The sequence below is a fragment of the Strix uralensis genome, chromosome 17 (genome assembly GCF_047716275.1).
Source record: "Strix uralensis isolate ZFMK-TIS-50842 chromosome 17, bStrUra1, whole genome shotgun sequence".
Lineage (NCBI taxonomy): Eukaryota > Metazoa > Chordata > Aves > Strigiformes > Strigidae > Strix > Strix uralensis.
The window spans coordinates 14,581,511-14,603,144 of NC_133988.1; the positions used below are offsets into that span (position 1 = coordinate 14,581,511).

Sequence of the window (21,634 nt, forward strand, 5' to 3'; positions counted from 1 at the left end):
TCTTGAGCTACAGCAACTTATAATTCTAGTTAACTGCTTTATAGCCTATTGTTAATTGTAGGAATGAAAAATCATGTTTTTTACTGCAGCTTGTATGAAATTTGATGGTAATCGTTTTGGGAGTCAGAAGGAATTGGATGAAAATGCTGATGCTAGACTTTTGAAAAAGGACCCTCACAAATCTCTTCTTAAGTACACCCTGTCGTGGGCATTCTTGCTGAGCTCCAAAGGCTTCAGTCTTACCGTTTCACCGGTGCATCCAATTTGCACCAAGAGGCGCGGTGACACTCGGCCCTGTAGATTCTCCCAGTTAAGCACAGAATAAACAAAATCTGCATTTCTTGCAGGCATGTGCCAATGGTGCTGTGAGGCTGCAGGTAATGGCTGCCCTGGCTGGAAGCTGCAAGGCAGCACCGATCCTGCACCCACGCTGCTGCAGCTGCATTGCTTTTTATTTAAGCTACTTATTTTCAGTAAGGCTGCCAGTGAGAGCCACGTGGAGATCATATACCACAGAAATTAATGTGCTACTCGGCCTGGGTGAGCTGCTCACGCTAGGCAGGGGGTTGGTCTTGCCATATTACTGGAGACAACTACATAAATACAGACCTACACGCACATATGTGCATAAATACAGGTGTGTGTGTATACACATATATAAAAGATATGCAAACATGCATATATTAAAAAATACATATAGATACATATTGCTACACATATAGACATGACTATATATTTAACACTAGATCTATTTATGCACATGTACACCTAGATACATATAGACAGGCGGGCAGTGGCACAGGGCCACATCATACATCAGCATCTCACACACCCCACTCGGCTAAAGCCCAGGAGCAATCTCCTTTGAGGCACTTTATTGCCTTTTACTGCCCTATGATTCAGGGCAGGCTTGCTTCAACCAGCAGAGCCCTGCACCATAGCATCGCCACCCTCACCACCAACAAGCTGACCAGGCACTGCAACATGTATTTTAAATATTGCTTCTTTAATAATCTACATCGTGGTAGTAGCTCCAAGGGAAGATACAGCTGACAGGATTTTTCTTCTGCCCCCCCCTTTCTTTCCACATCAGTAATTCCTTATTGCTGCAGATTTCTCTATCCCCTGGCTCCCATAGGCCACGGTTAGATTTAATTCTGCTAATTATTTTAAATATAAAACAACGCAACTGATCCCCTGATGTTGCTGTAGTAATAAAAAATAGAAAAGGAAAAAAAAAATATTTTGTCTCCTTATTGCCAGTGTGTGCCAGTAACTGCTTTTTCCCTTACAAAAGCCCTGCTCCTCACGCTGGTTAAGGCTAACGTCTCCTTCTCCACTGAGGGCCGATTCCACGCTGAAACAAAGTCAAATTATTCCTCAGGCTGAAAAAGGGGAATTTAAAAAACGGTTGCAAGAAAAGCCCAACAGTTTCCTACTTTAAAAACAGTTCACAGTTCTTTGAAAGGGTCTGAGCAGTACAGTAGAGAGCTACATTTACTGAAAACTTCTAGTGCTGATAAAGTTTTTTTAAAAAATTAACCCAAATGAACCCCAAATTAAATTAAATGGGGAGAGCTGGTTGGCAGGCCAGGAGGAGGAGGGCATCCCATGCTACCCAGGGAGCCGGCCAAGCCCCCCTGCTCTGTGGATAGGAATCAAGTGAAGAAAAAAAAATAAAAATAAAATATATATCTTTAAAAAAACATCCAGTTTTCCAGGCCGGGTGGCGAGGAGACCCCCGCACACGAAGGCACACCAGCGCGAAGGCAACGTGATCTGTTGAAGAACCCAGCCAGCCCTCACTAGATGTTCGCCCCGTGAGGCAGGCACAGGCCAGTATCTCGCTCGGGCTGAAATGAGAGGGGGGATAAAGCGAAATATCAGTCACTCGTGCTGTGAACATCCCCCCCATGTGTATTTACCCCCTGGGGACCCTACCTCCCCACGGCCGGGCTTCTGGGCCAAAGGGGGCTTCTTGAGGATGCCTCGCCTCGGGGCTGGTGCCGGCTTCGCCTCCCCGTCCTCCGCTGCGTCGTAGGCCCCGGCCAGGGCGTAGTGCTGCTTCCTCAGCTCGCCCAGGCGCACCCGCTCGCCCTCCAGACGCTTCTCCAGCTCCAGCACCTTCACCTGCACCCAAACAGCCATCCTGGGCCCTGTGCACCCCGGGGGTGCGATCCCCACCATCCTCCTGCGGGGAAGGTGGCAGGGCAGAAGAATTCCAGATCAGAATCAGCACCAAATCCACCCTCATGGCCATACCTGTGTTTCCATCTCTTCCTTCTTCAGCTTGATGAGGGACATGCCTGAAAAGTCCATGGTGTCTGTGGAGAAAAGTGGGGGGTCCTCACTGAGCGTACCCCTTGCAGAGGACCTGCACGTGCCAAAGTGAAGCCAGACAGGCACCTCGGGGTCTTCAACAGGCCAGAAAGGGACCTGTTGGGTTTTTCTTTCCTCCCTTTCCCTTGCAAAAACCTCACCTTTCTCCTCAATCTGCTCTTGCCCCGACTTGGTGGAAGCCACCACGTTGGCCGCCATCTCATTGACATTTCGTGAGCACTCCTGGAGCCGGCCCAGGTTCCTGCTGCTCTTCTCGGCTTTCACCTGCAAAGAGCACAGGGGTGGCTGTGGGTCCCCGCCACGGCACCTCTGCACGGGTTCTCACCGGCTCGGGGGAGCCCCCAGGCAACCATGTTCTGCCTTAGAGCAGAGACACTGATCACATCATGTCAGAACAGTCCTCGAGCATGAAGGTCTGGGGGGTGGAAAGGACAGACAGACACATGTTTATTCTTGATGATCCCATCATGGCCAGACAAGGTGGCCCCTGCAAGGACCTTCAGCCCAAGGACACCAAACCAGCTCTGCTCCCCCCTGAGCCAAGCACACATGGATGAGCAGCACCAGTGAAGACAGAGCCTTTTTTTTTTTTAAAACCATGCGCTTACTTTCAAAACCATCTTCTGTAAAAAGCAGTATAGGTCTTCCTCCCCGCAACCTGCATCACTGAAACCTCTACCCATCACTTTTGCCCACACCAACAGGAAAGGTGGCAAGGACCAAAATCCATTATTCTCAATGCTGGCTCCTGCAGTTGCTTATTTGGGGTTTCCCATTAGTTATTAACAGGTTTTTTACATAATCAGCTTGACAGGAGGTTTTACACATCTTCTTTTCTAAGGCAAGCCCTGCTAGGAGGGGGAATATTAATGCAGGTGAAGACACAGGGATTAAAAATCACAGACTGACTTGAAAATAGTAAGAGCTTCCCCCTTCCTCCCTGCTCTGAGAGGAGCCTGCAGGACTGGTGGACAGAATGGCCACGCACCGCTGCCCAAAAGCATCCATGGGACAACGCTGTGGGAACAAAATGACTTGAAACCTGACGAGCCACATGCAGACGATCTTGCTGAGATACCCACCTTGGAGGCAGCCACCAGCTGCGCTGTGCTGGCGGCGATTTCGTGGGAGCAGACGATCAGTTCTTCATATTTGCCCGTATGCAGGACAACTCTGTCTGCTGACTCCCTGCGTTACAGGTTGGAAGGGAGATCGTATCAGAGATACTCGCTGTGCACTATGAAGCAAGTGCACATTATTTATCTCCTGCTATACCCTTAGAAATCAGCATCAGACTTTGCACCAGCAGCTTTGCCTGTAATTATTTAAAGCTCATTTACAAAGCAATGACTCAAAGCCCAGATCCAGAAGTTTTAGATGGGTATAAAATACCAGTGGAGGCAGGATCGTATTTTCATAATGAAGTGGATGAAATTTTTAAAGCTTTGTCCAGAAAAGCCCCCACATTTCCTGCACTGGCACAGGGATTCCCTACCCCGATCCCAACCACCCCATCCACAATCATCTGAGCAGGAACCAGGACATGGAATATTTGATTGTGGCATTTTCACACTTTGCAAACAAGGAGAAACTGGCAATCCCTATTTTAGTGACCAGGTGGTCCGACTCAGGTTACGATACTCTTATCAGGAATTTGCAATAATGGTCCAAGCAGACTCAGCAGTGGGACCGTTTGGGTTATCAGGGGATGGAGAAGCATGGGCCGGCCCTGGGTGCAGCATGCGGAGCTGTGCCCAGAGAGGAGCCTCCCACAGTTGCCGTGCGAGATCCTGGGGGTACCTACACAAGCTGCGTGGCTCCCCAGCCCACCGCCTTGGAGGCAGAGATCAGCCCTTCGGTCCAGCGGGAGTTCTTGGCATAAAACTCCTGAGTTGTTGCTGCCCCCTGTTGTTATGAGAACATTATGGCCTGTATTAACTTCTTTCTAATACGCATCAATATATAAATCCATAAATTCATATAAAAATATGAAAAAATATAAATTCCTATATAAAGCCATAAATCAAGGGATTGGCAGCATTTCTGTGTCCTTCAGGCCACTCTTACTGGCCTGATTAAATACATATCAAGAAAAGAGAGCAGCCCTGCAGAGAAGGACTTGGGGGTACTAGTGGATGGAAAGCTGATTATAAGCCAGCAATGTGCACTCACAGCCCATAAAGCCAACCGTGTCCTGGGCTGCAGCGAGAGCGGTGTGGGCAGCAGGTCAAGGGAGGGGATTCTCCCCCTCTGCTCTGCTCTCATGAGACCCCCCTGCAGTGCTGTGTCCAGCTCTGGGGGCACCAACATCAGAAGGACACAGACCTGCTTGAGCAGGGCCAGAGGAGGCCACGAAGATGCTCGGGGGGCTGGAGCACCCCCCTGTGAGGACAGGCTGAGAGAGTTGGGGGGTTCAGCTGGAGAAGAGAAGGCTCTGGGGAGACCTTAGAGCAGCCTCCCAGGACTGAAAGGGGCTACAGGAAAGGGGGGAGGGACTCTTGATCAGGAGTGTAGGGGTAGGACAAGGGGTAATGGTTTTAAACTGAAAGAGGGCAGATTTAGATTAGATATAAGGAAGAAATTCTTTACTGTGAGGACGGTGAGACACTGGAACAGGTTGCCCAGAGAAGCTGAGCAGCCCATCTCCGGCAAGCAAGACTGCCAGAGTACTGATAACACAGGAAAGCACTAAATTCTGCTGGTGTTTCTACAAGTTGTGGGAAATTCTCCCATATTTCATGTCTGTGCAGAAAGACAAGTATCGGGGAGGACTTACCCGGCCACTTTCTACTATCTCCTTCTGTAAGTTCGTAGATGTCGTTACAAGAAGTCTAATAGCCTGGAACGAAGAAAAACAGGTTTTGGTGTTTGATGGGGATTTTACAGCGAAAGATTGATGCTGCTGATGGTGGAAAGTTATAGTTTTGCGCAGTCTTTGATGCCCCACATAGGTTTCTGTAGTACTGACCTTCATTAGGTCCGTGCAGGAGTTCAGAATCCTGTTAGGAAACAAGAGAAAAAGTGTTCAGCATCCTCTGACACTGCATCCAGGGAAGCAGGCTTTGGCCTCAGTTAGAAAATGGGTCTTTTTTGGAGACCAGCCAGCCTGCAAAGTTACTTCTAAGCAGCCCACAAAGCAGCTGCAAACAACTGACAAGACAAAGGTCCACCCTTCTGAAGAGAATTTTGTGCTCAGCATCGGGATGATGCTGCTCTGGGTTGCACACAGGGCTCTGGAGCAGAGCACAGCCCAGCAGGGTTAGGAAATGGGACAGAAACCTGCCCGTGGCTGTCGCGTGCTGCCCCTCAAAACTCACCGCTCGTTCACTTCAAGCTTAACACCGGAGCTCTCGTTTCTGGCCTGGCTCATCACGTCCTGTTGGGAAACACAAGAGGAATGTTGGACGCCACGTTGCTGCAAGGGCAAGTGGGGTGGAGGAGAGATGGACACTCTGCTGCCCCAAGGCACCAAAATGGTCCATCCTGCAGCTTCGTCTCACCTCTATCCGCCTGACGGCATCCTCAATCGCCTCTGAGGTGGAGGCCATCTCCTTCTCAACCATGTCCCCCAGCTCTTCTTGCTTGATGTCTAAGCTCTTAGGCCTCAGCTCCTGTCAGAGGAGGCAGCAGCCACCAGAAGGTTTCAGGCAAAGGGAGAAAAGGGAATATTTGTAAGGAGTAACACCAAACCAAGGTGTCTGACTGCTTTTTTTCCCCCCTAAATAAATAAAGCTGCAGGAGCAGCATTCTGCAGACCATGAGGGTGAAGGCACATGTGCCACCAACTCACAGCAAACGTGGCACAGGGACCTCAGAGGTAAGAAATGCCCCAAATTAAGGTGACAAAACTTGATTACAGGAGCAGTTTTGGCAGGGCAGGGCTCCAGAGGGCTCTGGAGAACTGACAGCCTTTGAATTAATCAGTTTAATGGAAAAGACTAACAGAGGCTTCAGAAGAAGAAATATCTGAAAGTTTTATTCTGCAGGGGCTACTGGGCTGAAAGACTTCAGCTGATGTGACCACCAGGAAGGGTCTTGGTGCTTGGAAGCTGAGATAGCTCAAGAAAAGCACCAGAACCTGTGGGTATGGGAGACAAGCCACCCCAAAGTGCTCACCCCAGCCCAGCATCTCTGATTTCAGCTTTGGACAATAGGGAAAGCCATGGTGTGATTTTTCTTTTTTTTTCTAAAAAAAAAAAGCTGTCCATTGAGATGCAGCCAGGAGGCTGCAAGCAAACAGCCCACCTTGACAAATGGAGGCAATGTCCTTCTGCATCAACTGCCTGCTTTGATTTTTTTCTTTAGGGAATACCAATGCCAGCAGATAACCCACTCTGCCAGCCCTGGGCAGGGATGTGGGTACGCTGGGCTCCATGTCCTACCTGGGCCAGCTGGAGGATCCCCCGCAGCGCCCGCCGCACGTCCCCCAGCTCGGCACACCCCAGCGTCTGCTTGTCCTTCAGCTTGCCCAAGTAGTCCAGGCTCTGCTGCCCGCAGTCCCGACACGTCTCCGTCAGCCCTGGGGAGAGGATGGGTTGGTGCCAGGCCCCTCGCTGGGTAAGGGGTCCCTTCCATCCCAGTCCTGCCACCCTCCTCTTCCTCCTTCCCTTGGTTGCAGAGATGATGCTGAGCATCAGCAGCACCCAGCAAATTTCTTGCAGAAGAGCATAAATTGGTGTCCAGGAGCAAAGCAATGTTACTGGCCCAGAAAGGGGCACCAGAGAGGACGGAAGGGCAGCACGGGGAGCTGGGGGGACCATGCTGCCCTTGGGGAAGATCTGCCCCATATCCAGCTCCCAGAGGAGGAAGTTTTTGGCACAGCCACCCCAAAAACAAGCCCCAAAAGCATAACCCGCCCCCCCCCCCCCCCCCCCAACACCTGCTGCGTCCATGCACGGCACTCACGGTCAGCGTGGTCGGTGGGAGCCAGGTGGGACGTGGCGCTGCCATTCACAATAGTGTCGGCCGTCAGGTGTGCGAAGAGGGCCAGAGCCCCCACCAGCCCCGCAGCATCTGCCGGCAAGAGGAGGTGGCCAGGTGCTGCCAGCCCAGGGCACTACTTACCATGTCCTGGGGGCTGCAACCCGCCCTCAAAGGCTCTTAATGGTCAGTACAAGAGCTTGGAGAGGTCGGTATTGACCCCTCCAGCTTGCAGGTTGGTCCCTGAACGAGCCCATCGGAACCTACCAACTGCACCCGCCGTGCCCCTCCGTCACCAGGGCATTGCACGCTTGCTGACAGCCCCGAAGCAGCTGGGGGCTGCTGGATGTATAAAAGCAAGATGCAAGCAATGCCACCAGTCCCCAGCCCCAGGTACCTGCCATGGAGGCCATGTACTGCGCGTGCCCGTTCTCCAGGGCGTCCGTGGACTCCAGCGCTGCCTGCGCCCGGCTGAGCAGGTAATCTGCAACAAATTTAGCTTCATTAGCACGGCCAGGCTGCTGAACATATGAACAAAGCATGAGTGCTGACTCCACGAGGCACCACTGAGTGGAAGGCAAGACAGCTCAGGTCCTCGCAGCCCTGGCTGGGGAACAGTACTAAAATCTGAGCAAAATTGTGCTGAGATGGGAGCCAAAAATCCACTCCTGGGAAGTCTGACCCCAACCTCCTTGGGCGTGATGTCTGGTAGGAAAAAAATGCCTGGGGGAAGCTGAGATGCAATGTTATCCATCTTGGAGGGAGAAGGGACTGTGAGTTGCAGCCCCTGTGGTTGAGCGGGATGTACCTGGGGAGCTGGTGCAGCGGACGTGCAGTGGGTCATCCAGCTTGGCCACAGAGTCACGGAGGATGTCCTCGGCCTCCCGCACCGTCTCCTGCAGGATGCTGAATTGCTCATCCAGCAGCTTCTGCTGCAGGCTCTGCTCCTGGTTGCTCTGCAGGGTGGGAGGAACAGGTGAGTGGCACAACTGGGACATAAGAAAGATTCTAACCTGCTGTTAAGTTTTGAAAACTCATCTGGAAAATTCTGGGTCAGAGGACCCCTATCACCGTGGCCCAATCACCAGAATATCCCTTGAGAATCCCTTTGCAAGATTAGACCCAAGCATCCCATAATTGCTGGGGCAAGTCATATCCCACCAGCTACAGCAGAATAGCTTAGCTGAGCCCCCCCAACTGCTCAGCACCCCCAAACACATCACACCCTGGTGAACAGAGGGGCAGTGGGGCTCTCCACACAGCACTGTACCTTCTCCAGGAGCCTGCCCTGTAGATCGCGGATCTCCCTCGTAGCCTTGTCCGCCTCCTGGCTCAGTTGCAGCTCCTTCTCCTCGACGAGGCCACGCGTGGAGAGCAGCTCACACTCCTTCTCACTCACCGACCGCCTCAGCACCTCCTTCTCAGCATGCAGGGCCTCCACCTGGGCGCTGAGCTCCGCACCTGCCTGCCAGCAGGGCCAGGAGACGCCTGTCACTCGCCTGTCACCATGTCACGAGCCTAACAGTTACGCAGGGGGGAGCTGAGGACATGCCCAGCTTGTGACACTGATGGGGTGGACCCACGTTCAGCCCCACGACGGCTCTCTGGCCTGCTGTTTGCGCCAGCGGTTTAGCAATGGTGGCAGGCACGCTGTCTTGCACGACAGGCATTTGTGATGAGGATTTAGGCACGTCCCGTGCCCCCAGCCTCGTACCTGCTTGGCGTGGCTGAGCGAGCGCTGCGCCTGGTCCAGCTCGTCCCGCCGGGCGTCCAGCTCCTGCCGCAGCTGCTCCATCTGCACGCTCTGGTCCTCCAGCTGCAACCGCACACCCGCACCAGGGCTTCAGCCACTGCAAACGTGCTCCGGCCCCGCTCGGCACCAGCACACAGCCAGGATGGCAGGAACGAGCCCGGACGTGTTTTGCACGAGGGGTTTTCAGGGTCTCAGGGAGTGTGGAGGGGTGTCTCCTGAAAGGGCTCCTTTCCCCAGGGCAGGAATTTTGGGAGCATCCCCCAGCTTGGGCCGCAGAGAACAAAAGCCCCTAAACCCATCAATTTGCATTGTGGAATTTTCTTGGGGGAAGAAAAGGTAGGTTTGGGCAAGAGGGAATGAAGCACACATTAAGTAACACCTTCCTGAGTAACCAGGGCAACTCTTCCCCAGAGCAAGGACTGACATCAACAACCACCCCTACCTCTTGTACCCAAACTGGGCACAGCCACCGTGTTTCCCAGGTTCAGAAGGGCTCGGTGCTGGGTGGTGAAGCCCCATAGCAGGGAAGGATCCGGGGCTGTGCCAGCTCACCTTCATCTCGGCCTCTCGCTTGACCTGCTCCACCTGAAACTCCAGCTGCTCCTTGACACGCGCCACCTCCTCCTGGCTCTGCTGCGTGACCGTCAGCTGCTTGGCGGTGTCGGCATTCTGTGTGAGGACATGGGGCTTACCGGGCATTCAGAGGGGGAACCCTTGCCATTGCTCGTTCTGACCAAATTCAGGCTCGGGGGATACCTCCGAGACGCCTTTCTCATGGCATCCAAAATGCTGACTGCCAGTGGGCATGAATTCAAGGGGTGCCCCCCGCCCAGTGCTCAGAGGTCCCTGGGTGCAGGATGATGGGACTGGGCACACACGAGCCACACTGGCAGTGGCAGAGGAACGAAGGCAGCGGTCAGTCCGTGCCTGGCGTGGGCAGCGGCGTTACCTTCCGCAGGAGCTCGGCGTGCGTGTTGATGAGCTCGCTGTGCTTCTCCTTCAGCTTCGTGTAGCGGATCTCAGTGGCGTTGGCTTTCTCTGAACGGGGTGAGAAAGCATCAGCAACCACGGCGCGGGTGTCCCGCGGCCCACGGGAGCTGTAGGGCACCTACTTTCCGCTTCGGCGCAGAGCCGCTGGGACCTGTCGCTGTCCTGCTTTGCTCTCTGCAGCCTCTCCAGCTCATCCCGCAGCTGCTCGTTGTCCACCAGCGCCTTCTGCTTCTGCTTGCGCTGCTCCTCCACTTCACCCTCCAGGCTGTTCACCTGCGCCTTGAGCTGTGTGATGTACCGCTGCGCCTGCGGGACACCGTCAGGCGCTCAGGCACTGCCCTGCACCAATGCTGGCAATCACTCTGCCCTCCCCAACATCCCTATTCAGGTGCCCAGCTGCAATTTGGGCAGAGCAGCCATGAGATGCACAGGAGAGCTCTTCCCTCGGCCCCTGCAGCCACTCTGTCCCCGCTGCTAACAGCCTCCACCCCATCTCCATCAGGAGTCAGGTCCTGGCACTGGGAGAGGCCCCAAAACACAGCGCTGGGTGCCAGGACCCTGCTCCTGCTGCATCCCATCAGGGTTTCCATGCTACAGCACCAAAAAACACCCCGCTCTCCTGCACCGGCTGCTCCCTGGCTGGGCTTTACCTCCAGTTTAATCTTGTCCATCTCTGCACGGAGCATGTCCACCTCCTTTTTCAGGCTCTCGATCTGTGCATCCCTGAGGAGAGAGGCAGGTTGGTACCACACACAGCAGTGGCCACACCCCCTCTGCCACCATGGACCTCCGTACCTGTCATCCCGAATGCCGTTGGGCGGCCCAAAGGTTTGCTCAAATATATCAGAGGTGATCTGGGGAAGACAGAGGGTGCCGAGCTGAGCCAGGCTGCGGGTGCCTGTGTCCCCCCCTGCCATCCCAGGGTCCCCATCCCATCCTGTGCCCCCACCTGTGGCTCTGTGGTAGAAGCTGTGCTGATCTCAATGAGGTTTTCTGGCTCCTCGTCCTCGGGAGCTTCCTCAGGGATGACAACCACCGGTTTCACGTGCTCAGCCAGCGCGGATGCCCGCAAGAAGTTTGGGGGGCTCTGCAGGGACAAGAAGTTGCGGCGGCATCACGTGGAGTTTCAGGAACCGCTGCAGGCAGACCAGCGAGGGAAGGGAGGCAGCCAGCCCTGTGCTGCTGGGATGTGCCAGTGGGTCCCTCTGCAGTGTCCCCAGACCCTGCACCCATCCGTGGGGACACCCCCGTGCTCCCTGAACCCACAAGCTCTCCAAAGCATCACACACAAGCACCACACCGAAAGGCAGCCGTACCTCCGGCAGCCGAGGGATCTGGATGAGCCGCTTGAAATACAGCATGTCAGATGCCTTCTTAAAGAAGTTTTTGAGGCTGGAGAGAGGAGAAAGAAAAACCGCTCGCAGGGGAGGCAGGGAGGGGACCCCACCACCCCACCTCAGCCCCAGGTTACCTGCGAAACTGCTCGTGGAAACGGTCTCGGTGGCCCTGCAGCGTGTCGGCTGGCAGACCTGCGGCAATGTGGGGGGACAGCTGTGACGGATCCGGGGCTGCACATTTATTCACGTGCGCCCGGATCCCTCTGGCTGCAAAAGCCAGCGGGGTAATGGCCAGGTGGGAGCGGGATGGGAGCGATCAGGACAGGAGCAGGGTGTCCCCATCCCCAGTGTAGGTACTGGGGATGTGGCGCAGGGAGAGGCGGGCATGGGAACCCCGAAATACCCGTGCGAGGCCTCTGGCACCACACTGCCCAACAATCCCATGCAAGGGGCTGGCGGGCCAAGGCACATTGGTTTGAATTCATCAAGGACTAGTCCTTCTAATTCCTTCATCTGGGATGTCTACGTGGGATGGAGCAGGTCCTTATAGCCCAGCTGGGATACGGGGACATGGTGATGGATACATCCATCCACACAAGCCTAAATCCTGAGAATCCAGCCAGAAGCCTGACCCGGGAAAAGACCAGCATGGGGCACATCCCCAGGGACTCACAGGAATGCAGCTTGAACATTAACTTGACAGAGTAGTGGTAGAGGTGGCTGCAGTCCTGGATGACCTGGATGAGGGGGGCCAGGCGGCACTGCACCGCCGACATCTGCGAGACCGCCATCGAGGTGTTGAGCTGCCTGAAAACTGGAGGGTTGAGCACAGTGAGGCGCTGGCACCGTGTTTGCAGAGCCATCCTGCTCCGGGCTCCTCGGCTTGATCATTAACCACGACGGATGTGGTTTTGCCAGGACACAACGCTGGGGTTTGCTGCCTGTCCTGTCCCGCTGAGCTGGGAACAAGCCCTCTCCAAGCAAGAAAACATCCAAAGGGACCGTGGTGGCAGAGGGAAGGGGTGCTCAGCTCTGCCTCAGATACCCTGACCCCAAAAAGGAGGGATTTAACCCCAGGACGATGCAAAGGCAGGACAGCTGCCCTCAAGAGCTGCCGCGGCACAACGCAGCTGGGGAAGGCGAGGGGTTTTGCTCTGCTCTATTTAATTGTGCAAGGAGCTGGGAGAGGATCCCAGGGCAGGGGACAGGCCCGCTGGCACCGCAGCCTCGCCTGCCCCGGCTTGGAAACGGATCCCTTCCCTTGGCAGAAATCCAGCCAGCATATCCACTCTGGCTTCTTCCCCGCTCGGCTTTAAAGTATTTATGAATATAAATTCTCTGTATAACTGGGTCAGGAGGAGAAGTGGGAGGCTGGTGGGAGCCGGGAGCACGGTGTCTCCCACTGTGCCCTGTTTTCCAGGGCAGCTCTGTGTCCCTGACTCACGACACAGGAAGAAACCGCTGCATTTTTAAAGTATCTAAAAATTCCTGGAGAAGGAGGCAAGACAAGCAAACATGGGCAGGGGCCTCCAGCCCTCCCTGGAGGTATTTCAACAAGAGGAAATAAGTATTTAGAAAGAGGTACAGCCCTGTCCTCTGCTTTGGGGGGACAGAAAGGATTTGGGTAACGCATATGATTAACATGGTTAAAGAAAATAAATAAAAACATATTTCAGAGTGGCACCGCTCTGAAAACAACACACTGCATTGGTCAGGTGGGCTAAAACCAGCCACGTTCCTTAAATATTTTCCTACAACCGCCTCTACAGAGCATTAACAGGGGAATCTGGCTGAGAAACAACCTCAGAAATCTCATCGGGGGAGGAGGAAGGACCTGAACCAGCCTCCCAGCCGGAACTCTATTCCTGACCAAAGAGCGAAACTATTGCTCAACAGCCCCGGGGCAAACAGGAGGGACCTGCCGCCTCCTCACCTGACTCCGACAGCTTCAGTTCGCAGTCCAGGTAGTCGAACAGCTCAACTGTCAGCTGGAAGCTGCCAAAAAAACCAAAACCCTGTCACCCAGCGGCAGAGACATCCTTGCTCTGGTTGCTCATGTTTGCTGCAGGTCGCCACGCCAGCAAAGGCTCAGATTGATAAGAATTTGGTGTGTTTGCTCCCCACATTTATGCTCCTCACCACTCTGCGGGTGCAGGAGGAATCAGGCATCATCTAAACAATTTACAAAACACCGATGGCTGCCCTGAACAGGAGCTGTTTTGTTAGCAGGATGCTGCCACACAGGCAGCACAGAGCCGGCGACCACGCACTGGGTGCTGCGCTCCTGCCAAGACACTCACATGTTGTTCACGTCCGTCCCCGCGGTCTTTTCCAGCACTTCATCCGACACTTCGAGGCTCGGGGGGAACTCAGGATGCTTTGTAAAAGGAAAAAAAAAAAAAACCAAACAGCGGTTGCTGCTAATACTTTTGCTGGTGCAACATATACCCTGGTGAAGCCCCGTCCCCCCGGCATGGCAGGGTGTGGAGGTGATAGAGGGTCTCACCTTGGCGTGGAAGGAGATCTTGGTGAGGAGGAGCCGCGTGTAGATGCTCACCAGCTGCCCGTACCTGTCGTGCAAATGGCCCTGCCAGAGACACAAGGGGAAATCCAGAGCGATGTGACCGGATCCAGCAGAGCCCATGTGCACCAGTGAACCTGTGCCAGCCCTACGGCTCTCCTCCTCTTTGCCCTTCACCATACGTGTAAGCGTCACCCAGCGGGGTCAGAGACGACGGGTTATTTCAGGTGGTGCTCTGCCCTCCCTGTGCCTACAATGTTTTTCAGAACCCCCCAGAAGGCACAAAACTCTGCTTCGCCCCACTCACCCACAGGTCTCCTGTCTCTCGGATGTTGCTGCGGTACCTCTGGCAGTCCTGGAGGACCTGGGGACAAAAATCATAGGGATGTGGCATGGTGGGGCTGGCACAGAGCTGAGCAAGCGCCCATCTGCCTGCCCTGAAGCTGGGAAGAGGATGGATCCGGTCCCTTATGCCACTCCAGCTCTGGGAGGAGTTCAAGCCCTTCAATGGCAACCAGAGGTCAGGGCTTTGCATGGGGAAGCTTCAAAGGTGCGAGATAACAGAGTGTTTCACAGCCCGGGAAGGTGGCTGGGGCAGGGAAGGAAACCCACCCTCTGCACAGCGGGACATCAGCAAGAGCCAAAAATTCCACCCCCCGCCAGCAACGCAGGAGGGACGTTTCAGAGGGGACACTCACGTTGGGGTGGCCATCACGCAGGACCTTGTGCAGGACGTGGCAGAACTTCCAGCTGAGGATGGCACTGCTGGGCAGGGGCAGCCCGATGGCGTAGGACCAGAAGGTGAACGCTCCCTTCTCGTGGTGCGTCCCCAGGATGATCCCTTCCCTGCGGTCAAGGCCAACCAGACACACATGCGAGCAGGGGACAGGCCAGGCTGGGGACTATTCCTGTTCAGCTTTCACTGAAAGGGGACACACACCGAGTGTACCGCAGGCACAGAGATCACCGGCGTGATGCTGCACCCACAGATAAAACCCCCATTTATTTTCTTCTGGTGCACCTTCCCCTGCTGCAGGGCACGCCAGGGCCCTTTGCATTTTATTGCCAAAGAAACACTATTTTATTGTGCTGCTTTTGTTTGCATTTTCACTGATGGACAAACCTACATGATGCCATCCCCCAACCAAGCTCTGCGTGGGTCTCCTGTCTCCCAAACCTCCCATGGCTGCAGCCCCACAGGGTAAAATCCCTCCTGCCTCCTGGATCTCCTCTGCGCTGTCCAGCTGAGCCAAGAGAAAGGATACGGCGGGCATGTTTCTCCTTCACCGGTGCTTCTTGTGTGTTTATGGCTTTGCTGATGCTGATGGCCTGTGAGAGGAGGAGAGAGCGGCCATCAGCAGCGGCATGACCCTCATGGTCCCCAACCCACATCCCCCCCGAAGCGAAGAGCCGGGTGCGCTGCCAGCTGGGAACAGCCTGGCCACAGGGCACTTTTGGGGAATACTCTGAATTTTATAACACATTTGTCACCTTAAAGCCATTCATGACACATCAAAATAGGCTTTTTTATCCATGATCAAAGCAGCCTGTTAAAACCCCCCACCCTCAGTGCAATCAGTGGGAGCTGGGCCCCTACCCATGCTCAGCTGCTGATGCTCCCCGCTGTCCCCATCCCAGGAATCAAACAGCATTTTTACAGACTGAACTCAGCGCCATGCCCAGGGAGCATTAAAGCACGACAGCAAGATGTCAAATTCCAGGGTTGTTTCTTTAATCACAAGAAGCCTTTGAACCAAGGGGCGGTGGGGGTTTTTTTTCTGATGGCATTGCTGCGTGCCAACAGCATGTGGGGAAAATGCAGCCCCTAAGCAAGGAGGGAGTGGCAGCCACAATGCCCGTTTTGATGGAGCAAAAATCCAGAGTGATGTGATTATCAGGGGAGGATTATCTACATTTTAATGTGTTTGATCACAGCACACTTTAAATTATGAGTTTATTCCAAAAGACAACCCCAGACAGGGGTCGGTTGCATCTCCTGTGTGATGACAGGCTGCAAGACTGAGTTTCTGTGATTGATGAGGATCTCCCTCCTCCTTCCCAGGCCCCTGCAGACTCAACTGAGCTGCTTCGCCCTCACACAAGCGCTCGGGTTGTGCCCGTGTCCATGAGCCTTCGGTCACTGTCAGAGGAAAAAGGTCCCAGCTGGGAAGGCAGGAAGCAGCCCCGCCACCGGCGCTCATGCCGGAAGAGAAACTCGGTTCCTCCCTGCAGCCCCACAAGCCGTAAAACCTTATAAAAATCTTATCTCTCCCCCAGGGGAAAGCACCTGCTTCAACACGGCTGCTCGTCCAGGGGACGCCTCCAAATCGAGGCACCTTCCTGCAGAAGGAGGAACCTGATGCCAAGTTATCAAGTGCTCCTGACTTATGCAGGAGGAACCCGACGCCGTGCCGGAGGGGCCATGTCAAAGGTGTTGATGCACCAAATCGGCCCCAAACGAGCCCAAAATGGCTATGCCCATGAGTCGGGCACAACAGTGGCAAAAACACTGTATTGTGAACACATCACAAAAAGCGAGCCAGCCCCAAAACACTGAGCCCAGTCGCTGGGAAAAGATGCCAGTTTTGCCTTTCCCATGCCAGGGAAGCCCTGGTGTTACCCCACCATGTGGGGCCATAAAGCAGCAGCAGAGTTAAGCCTGCGACTTGCTGTAATCCTCTTATCCCCAAAGGTTAACAAGCCTGGAGTGCCCAGGAACAGGCAATTGCAGCACAGCTGCCTCTCCCAAAGCACCCAGTAACTCCAAGCCACCCAAAAGCCTGGAGCCGGCGGAGAGGCTGCACCCTCGACCGCAGCTCGGCCGGTGAGATGTGCCGTGGGTCCTCAGGGCTGCCAGCACCTCCCAGTACGGCACCAAAGTGATAGTTTACTGACAGAAAGCAAGGTTTATCGTGTGCCAGAGAGCCACAAGCTGACAGTTTTGCAAGGCAGGGCTTGGAAATGCATCTTCCAGTGAAGAGCTGCTGAAGGGGTTATTGCATGTTACTTAGGTGCTTTGCATAGGTGGGGAGCGGGGCAGACATCTCCCAAACCTGGATTTTCACCATGCAGGAGCAGCATGATGCGCTTGTCCCAACCCATCAGCAGGGCCCAGGCTCAGCCTCGAGCCCCATGAGGCCAGGAGAAGGCGCAGCCAGAGGGGCCAATGTGCAAGATGAAGGCTGACCCCCAGAAAACACCATCCCACATCCCCAGGGAGGGGAGCTCAGCCGCCCGGCACTGCCCAGCAGGATGCGGATAGGGCTGGGACTCAGCGGGCCTGTCCCAAAACCAGGCTGTAATTCCGATTGGTGCTGGTGGTTTTATTGCAATTATTGCCCATAATCTCATTTCCAACCCAACCAGCCAAAATTCAGCCCGGGAACTGCCGGAGAGGCTGGTTTCACCCTTGGTGATTCAGTGCAGAGGCTTCAACTGAGCCATTCTACATCCAGCACAGCAGACCCGTGCAGGGGCAGCCCCCAGCACCACCATGTCCAGTGTGGTCCCAAATAAATCATGGTGGCACCAAACCAATGCCAATCCCCGGGGGCTGGCGGCTCACACATGCCCTTGCTGTCTCCAGACCCCGGGCTGGCCAAGAGGTCCCCAAAAAGGGGATGGTGGGACTGAAGATGGGTACGGGGCAACGCTGCAGCCTGGGACGTGTGGGGCTTCAGCATGTCCCTGCCGGCTGCCTGGTGAAGCTGGGCTGCAGTGGACGGCTCCAAAACGGGGAGATTCACCCTTGACCCAGCCTCTTGGGACATCATTGGCACATCCAGAGATGGGCAGGTCCCCACTGTCACTGCAGGCCTGCAACCAGCCTGGCCGAAACCTTCGTTCCCCATCACTGCCGGGCAGCGGTGTAGCCCCAGCCCCGCCGGTTGGGGTGGTCCAACCCCAAAACCTGCCCAGCCACGGGCCGTGGGAGCCCACACGGGTGCAGCCCAAATGCCTTACTCACAGCCCTCACGTACCAAGCCAGTGACTAAAGCTGGGATCAAAGCACTCAAATGAAGGAGTTTACATCCACCCGACCTTTCCAGGCTGCTTTTAATTACGGTGTGATCCTCCCTACCCACAGCTCCCCGAAACCCTGGCATCCCGCAGGGCCGCAATCCCCACCCGGCAGGTGGATGCCGGGTTCCGGCACGACGCCGTGGCAGGGAGTGATTTTTTGGCAGCAGGATGTTGAGCTGGAAACCTCTCCGGCTGGGCGGTGCGAGGGCTGCCAGATCAGCCGAATTGCAAACGGTGGCTCCGGAGTTCCCTTCCTAGCGCTTCTCTTTCCTGAATTACATCAAAAAAAAGCACCACTCAGCAGTCATACACGCTGTATTCCTGGCGGTTCAGGAGCTCATTGGATTTTTAACCTTACTTAAGGAAAGCAAAAATTGGCCACAGAAAAGGGCAAGTTTTGCCTCCTGCCAGGCTGCAGAGCGAGCGCCCGCTGCGGGATGGCGGCTTCCCACCTTGCACGTGCGGCTGCTCTGAGGGGGATATCTGCATCACCCCGACATGAGACCTCAAAAAGCATTTTCAGGGAAAGCAGGTGACCTCCACGTCACCCACGAGCACCCGGGATCACACCAGGGCCAGTAACCCCTGTCCGCACCCGCAGGCATCATCCCAGCCTTCGCAGGGGGAAAGGAGATGGGGCGCTGGGTTTTGGCAGCATCCTTCTCCAGGGCGGTGTGAAACCCTCGGCCTGCGAAGGCGCACGGAGGGGACGTGCCACCAGCATCCCTGCGATACAAAGGCGACCGGCGGCCGTCTCTGCAGTGGCTATAATTAGACGTAAAAGGCAGATCAATACCCACATACTGACATTGGAAAGGTTTTGCCCTCACCTGAAGCACAGCTATGGGAAACCACATTAGGATAAAGCTTCTTTAGGACAGTTTTTCAGCAGTTGCTGGGAAAAAAGGTCACTTCTAGGTGGTGAGTGTGCCCGCCTGCCAGCGAGCCCAGGGTTTAAGCTCTAACAGAGAGCGACCACCCGCTCGCCCCATACGCGGCTCTGCCCACGGCATCCCTGCGACCGCAAGCGAAGTCGCACCCACACAGGGCACAAATCCCACCAAAAAAGCCCAAAACGCCATGGAAGGGTGGGAGGGAGGAGGGACGCGCTCCCACCCACCCGGCACAGGCTGCCCTTCGGCGCACGAGGCAGCGCTGCCGCTGCGATTATTTATCAGCGGTGCCCAGCGGGACGGTTGAAGGAGACGCGTCCAGAAGGAACCGGAATTGCCGGTTTTCTCGTGTTGCTCCCCAAACTCAACAAGCTCCGTTTCCTACCAAGCACGGCCAAGTGGCACCATGACCCCACAAAGCCCAAAATCACCACCTGCCTTCGCTGGCACTCTCCAGAGCCAAACCAGCCCAGGGGGCAGGGAAGGACCAGCAAAGCAACAAAGGGGAAAAATATTTTGCAGCCTGCAAAATCAGAGGAGTCAGAGGATGCGTGCCGGGAGGGCACTATTATTTTTGCTGGGGCAGCAGGCAAGCCCGTCCCTCTGTCCATCCTGCGCACGCTGTTGGAGTAATGAGTTTCCCATAAGCCATACGCCAGCCCCATCGCGCCCGAGCATCGTCCACCCCGCGGGGGCCACAGGAAGGGGTACAGACCCCCCCCATCCAAGCTGGACACCGTGCGGCACAAACACTTTTGGGCTTCATTTTCACTCTGACACCCTGACCCCCGCGGGGAGACCCCACGTGTGACCCATCCCCGGTGTAAAAGAGCCCCCAGTTTCACTGGGGCAGTCCGTGCCGCCGCGGGGCCGGGACCGGGACCGGGGGACATCGTAGGGATGCAGAGATGCACGTTACCGGCGCGGTGGGCACCGGGAGGCGGCCCCCGGGCTCGGCCGCGCTCCCGCCGGCACGGCCGGGGCCATCAAACTTTCCCCGTTTGCTCACGGTCGTGTTTACCTGCCGATAAGGCCCGGGGGAGGAGCGGGGAGGTGGGGGGGAACCTCCTACCCGGGGCTCTGCTGCCCACCGGGGCGGCGGCGCTCGGCGGGGACCCGGCCCCGGTGCCCGGCCCGGGGGTGGCGGGACGGGCCGGTCCCCACGCGGGACCGTCCCGGGGCCGCGGCGGGAGGAAGCGGTGGGGCAGGCGGGGGCGGGGGAGCGTGCGCCGCGCCGGCAGCGAGGACGGGCGGGCGGGCAGACAGACGGCGGCCACACCGCCCCACCGGGGGGGTCCCCGGAGCCCGACGGGGACCCACTCCCCTTCTCCGCCCCTATCCCCTGGGAAGCCCTCGCGTTACAGCGCGCCCCGAGGCGCAGCCCCGCGGAGCGGAGCGGGCCCGTCCCGCAGCTCCCTCGAGCCGGTCCCGGAGCCGGTCCCGGGGTACCGCCGCCCCCCTTTCCACCGCCCTTGCCTGGCTCTTGTCGAACTGCTCCCGCTCCGCCTCCAGGCTGTGTCCGCCGCGCCGGCTCAGCACCCGCGCCGGGACGCTCTTGATGCTGTTCATGGTGGGCCGCGCTCCGCGCACCGGGCTCCGCGCACCGGGCAGGCACCGACCGGCACCGCCCCCCCTTGCCCTCCCCTCCCTCCCCACGGCTCCTCCCGGCCGCGCACTGCGCCGCGCCGCACCGCGCCCGCGCACCAGGGCGGCCCCGCCCGCCCCACGCCCACCCGCGAGCAGGTGGAGCCGCGGCCGCGCAGGAGCCAACCGGGGGAGACGGGCGAGTCCGCCCGCCCCGCGGAAGGCGCCCACGGGGGCTCTTCCCTCATTCCCGGTGCCCCAACCCCCGGGCGGGGGGGAAGGCGGGAGGGACCGCGTTCACCTTCCCGCGCCGCCGTACCTGCCCTTTCCGATCCTGCGCCCCGTTTCTAAGAGCACAAAGAGCCTTTCTGCAGCCTTCTCTGAACAAACCCTGCGACTCAATCTCTGAGCAAAACCCTGCAAATCCACCCGCGACGCACCGAAGGGTCTCGGAGCTTCACTACTACCCGCTTCTCAGTCTTCTTCCCTTTAGAGAAGTCAAGCAGCACAGCCGCCCCTGCGGAAAGCAGGCCGTGGCTGAACGGCAGCTTTGTTTTCTTTAATAATAATTCAGTACAGGAAGACAATAGCAAAGGCCCTCCCTGGAGTATTTGTAATGCTTCCAGAAATAAGGCAGCAGAGTTAGAGGTGGCTTGAGTTTCGATAGCAGCCTCAGAGCATGGTAGATAATACACTTGGTTTGTAAATCACTTAGTGCTGGAATAAATTAACCCCAATATTCCCCTTCTTCCCACTCCACAAATCCAGGGCAGCCCTGACACAAAATCCTCAGGCTCAGCAGATCCCTGTTGCACCGCCTGAGCTCAGTTTTCTGTATCGATTTTAAAGGCAGCAGGAGAGCATTTTAACTCACAAGGGAGTTCAGCACGTCCATCCGCTAACGCTAAACACATTTAAACCCAAAAGGGTAGCTCATGCTGGGAAGTTGCACCAATTTCTCTAGGGCTTGACGTATGGTACAGCTGCTGGACAGCTTCAGCGTGAGCATCGTGGTATTGCTACCAGTGGCTTTTTGGGGGCAATTTTTGTCATACCCAGAGCAGCAGATTTTGAGGATGGAGCCTGGAAAGTTTCTCTGTAGGCAGAGGACTCAAGTGTGTTTTAAAGGGTTGTGCAAACTTGAAAAAAAACTGAGATTTCTCTCTGTGGGTAATGCTTGTGGGCAGGGAGGGAAAGAATGTGGAGGACAGCAGCTATGATCAGAATTAGCTGACTAATTTTGAGGCCATTAGTACACCAGGCTGTCATTTAG

The 21,634-nt window shown here is 56.0% G+C and overlaps 1 protein-coding gene across 1 annotated transcript; it reads right to left on the reverse strand.

Annotated features, from left to right (window-relative positions):
• Nucleotides 1-985: 985 nt before the first annotated feature.
• HIP1R (huntingtin interacting protein 1 related) lies at nt 986-20,384 on the reverse strand. The gene is made up of 32 exons (XM_074887362.1): nt 20,254-20,384; nt 15,127-15,190; nt 14,560-14,702; nt 14,169-14,225; nt 13,847-13,927; nt 13,641-13,717; nt 13,274-13,335; nt 12,014-12,154; nt 11,475-11,532; nt 11,320-11,395; nt 10,953-11,090; nt 10,799-10,857; nt 10,654-10,726; nt 10,126-10,309; nt 9,963-10,051; nt 9,566-9,682; nt 8,975-9,076; nt 8,531-8,725; nt 8,069-8,216; nt 7,658-7,744; nt 7,246-7,353; nt 6,723-6,859; nt 5,841-5,951; nt 5,658-5,716; nt 5,309-5,339; nt 5,117-5,179; nt 4,145-4,245; nt 3,423-3,528; nt 2,481-2,604; nt 2,263-2,324; nt 1,942-2,130; nt 986-1,853 (listed from the first exon to the last, which is right to left on the reverse strand). Exons 1-32 carry the CDS (start codon nt 20,344-20,346, stop codon nt 1,806-1,808), a joined length of 3,183 nt encoding a protein of 1,060 aa, XP_074743463.1. The 5' UTR covers nt 20,347-20,384; the 3' UTR covers nt 986-1,805.
• Between the last annotated feature and the right edge of the window lie 1,250 nt (nt 20,385-21,634).

What these genes read in the sequence shown, in the direction of transcription:
- HIP1R (XM_074887362.1), bottom strand. Translation starts at nt 20,346, where the DNA reads ATGAACAGCATCAAGAGCGTCCCGGCGCGGGTGCTGAGCCGGCGCGGC. An exon ending in AGAGCAGATTGAGGAGAAAG is followed by an intron (nt 2,325 to 2,480) that starts GTGAGGTTTTTG and finishes TTTTCTCCACAG; the next exon opens with ACACCATGGACTTTTCAGGC. An exon ending in AGGAAGAGATGGAAACACAG is followed by an intron (nt 2,131 to 2,262) that starts GTATGGCCATGA and finishes GTTTGGGTGCAG; the next exon opens with GTGAAGGTGCTGGAGCTGGA.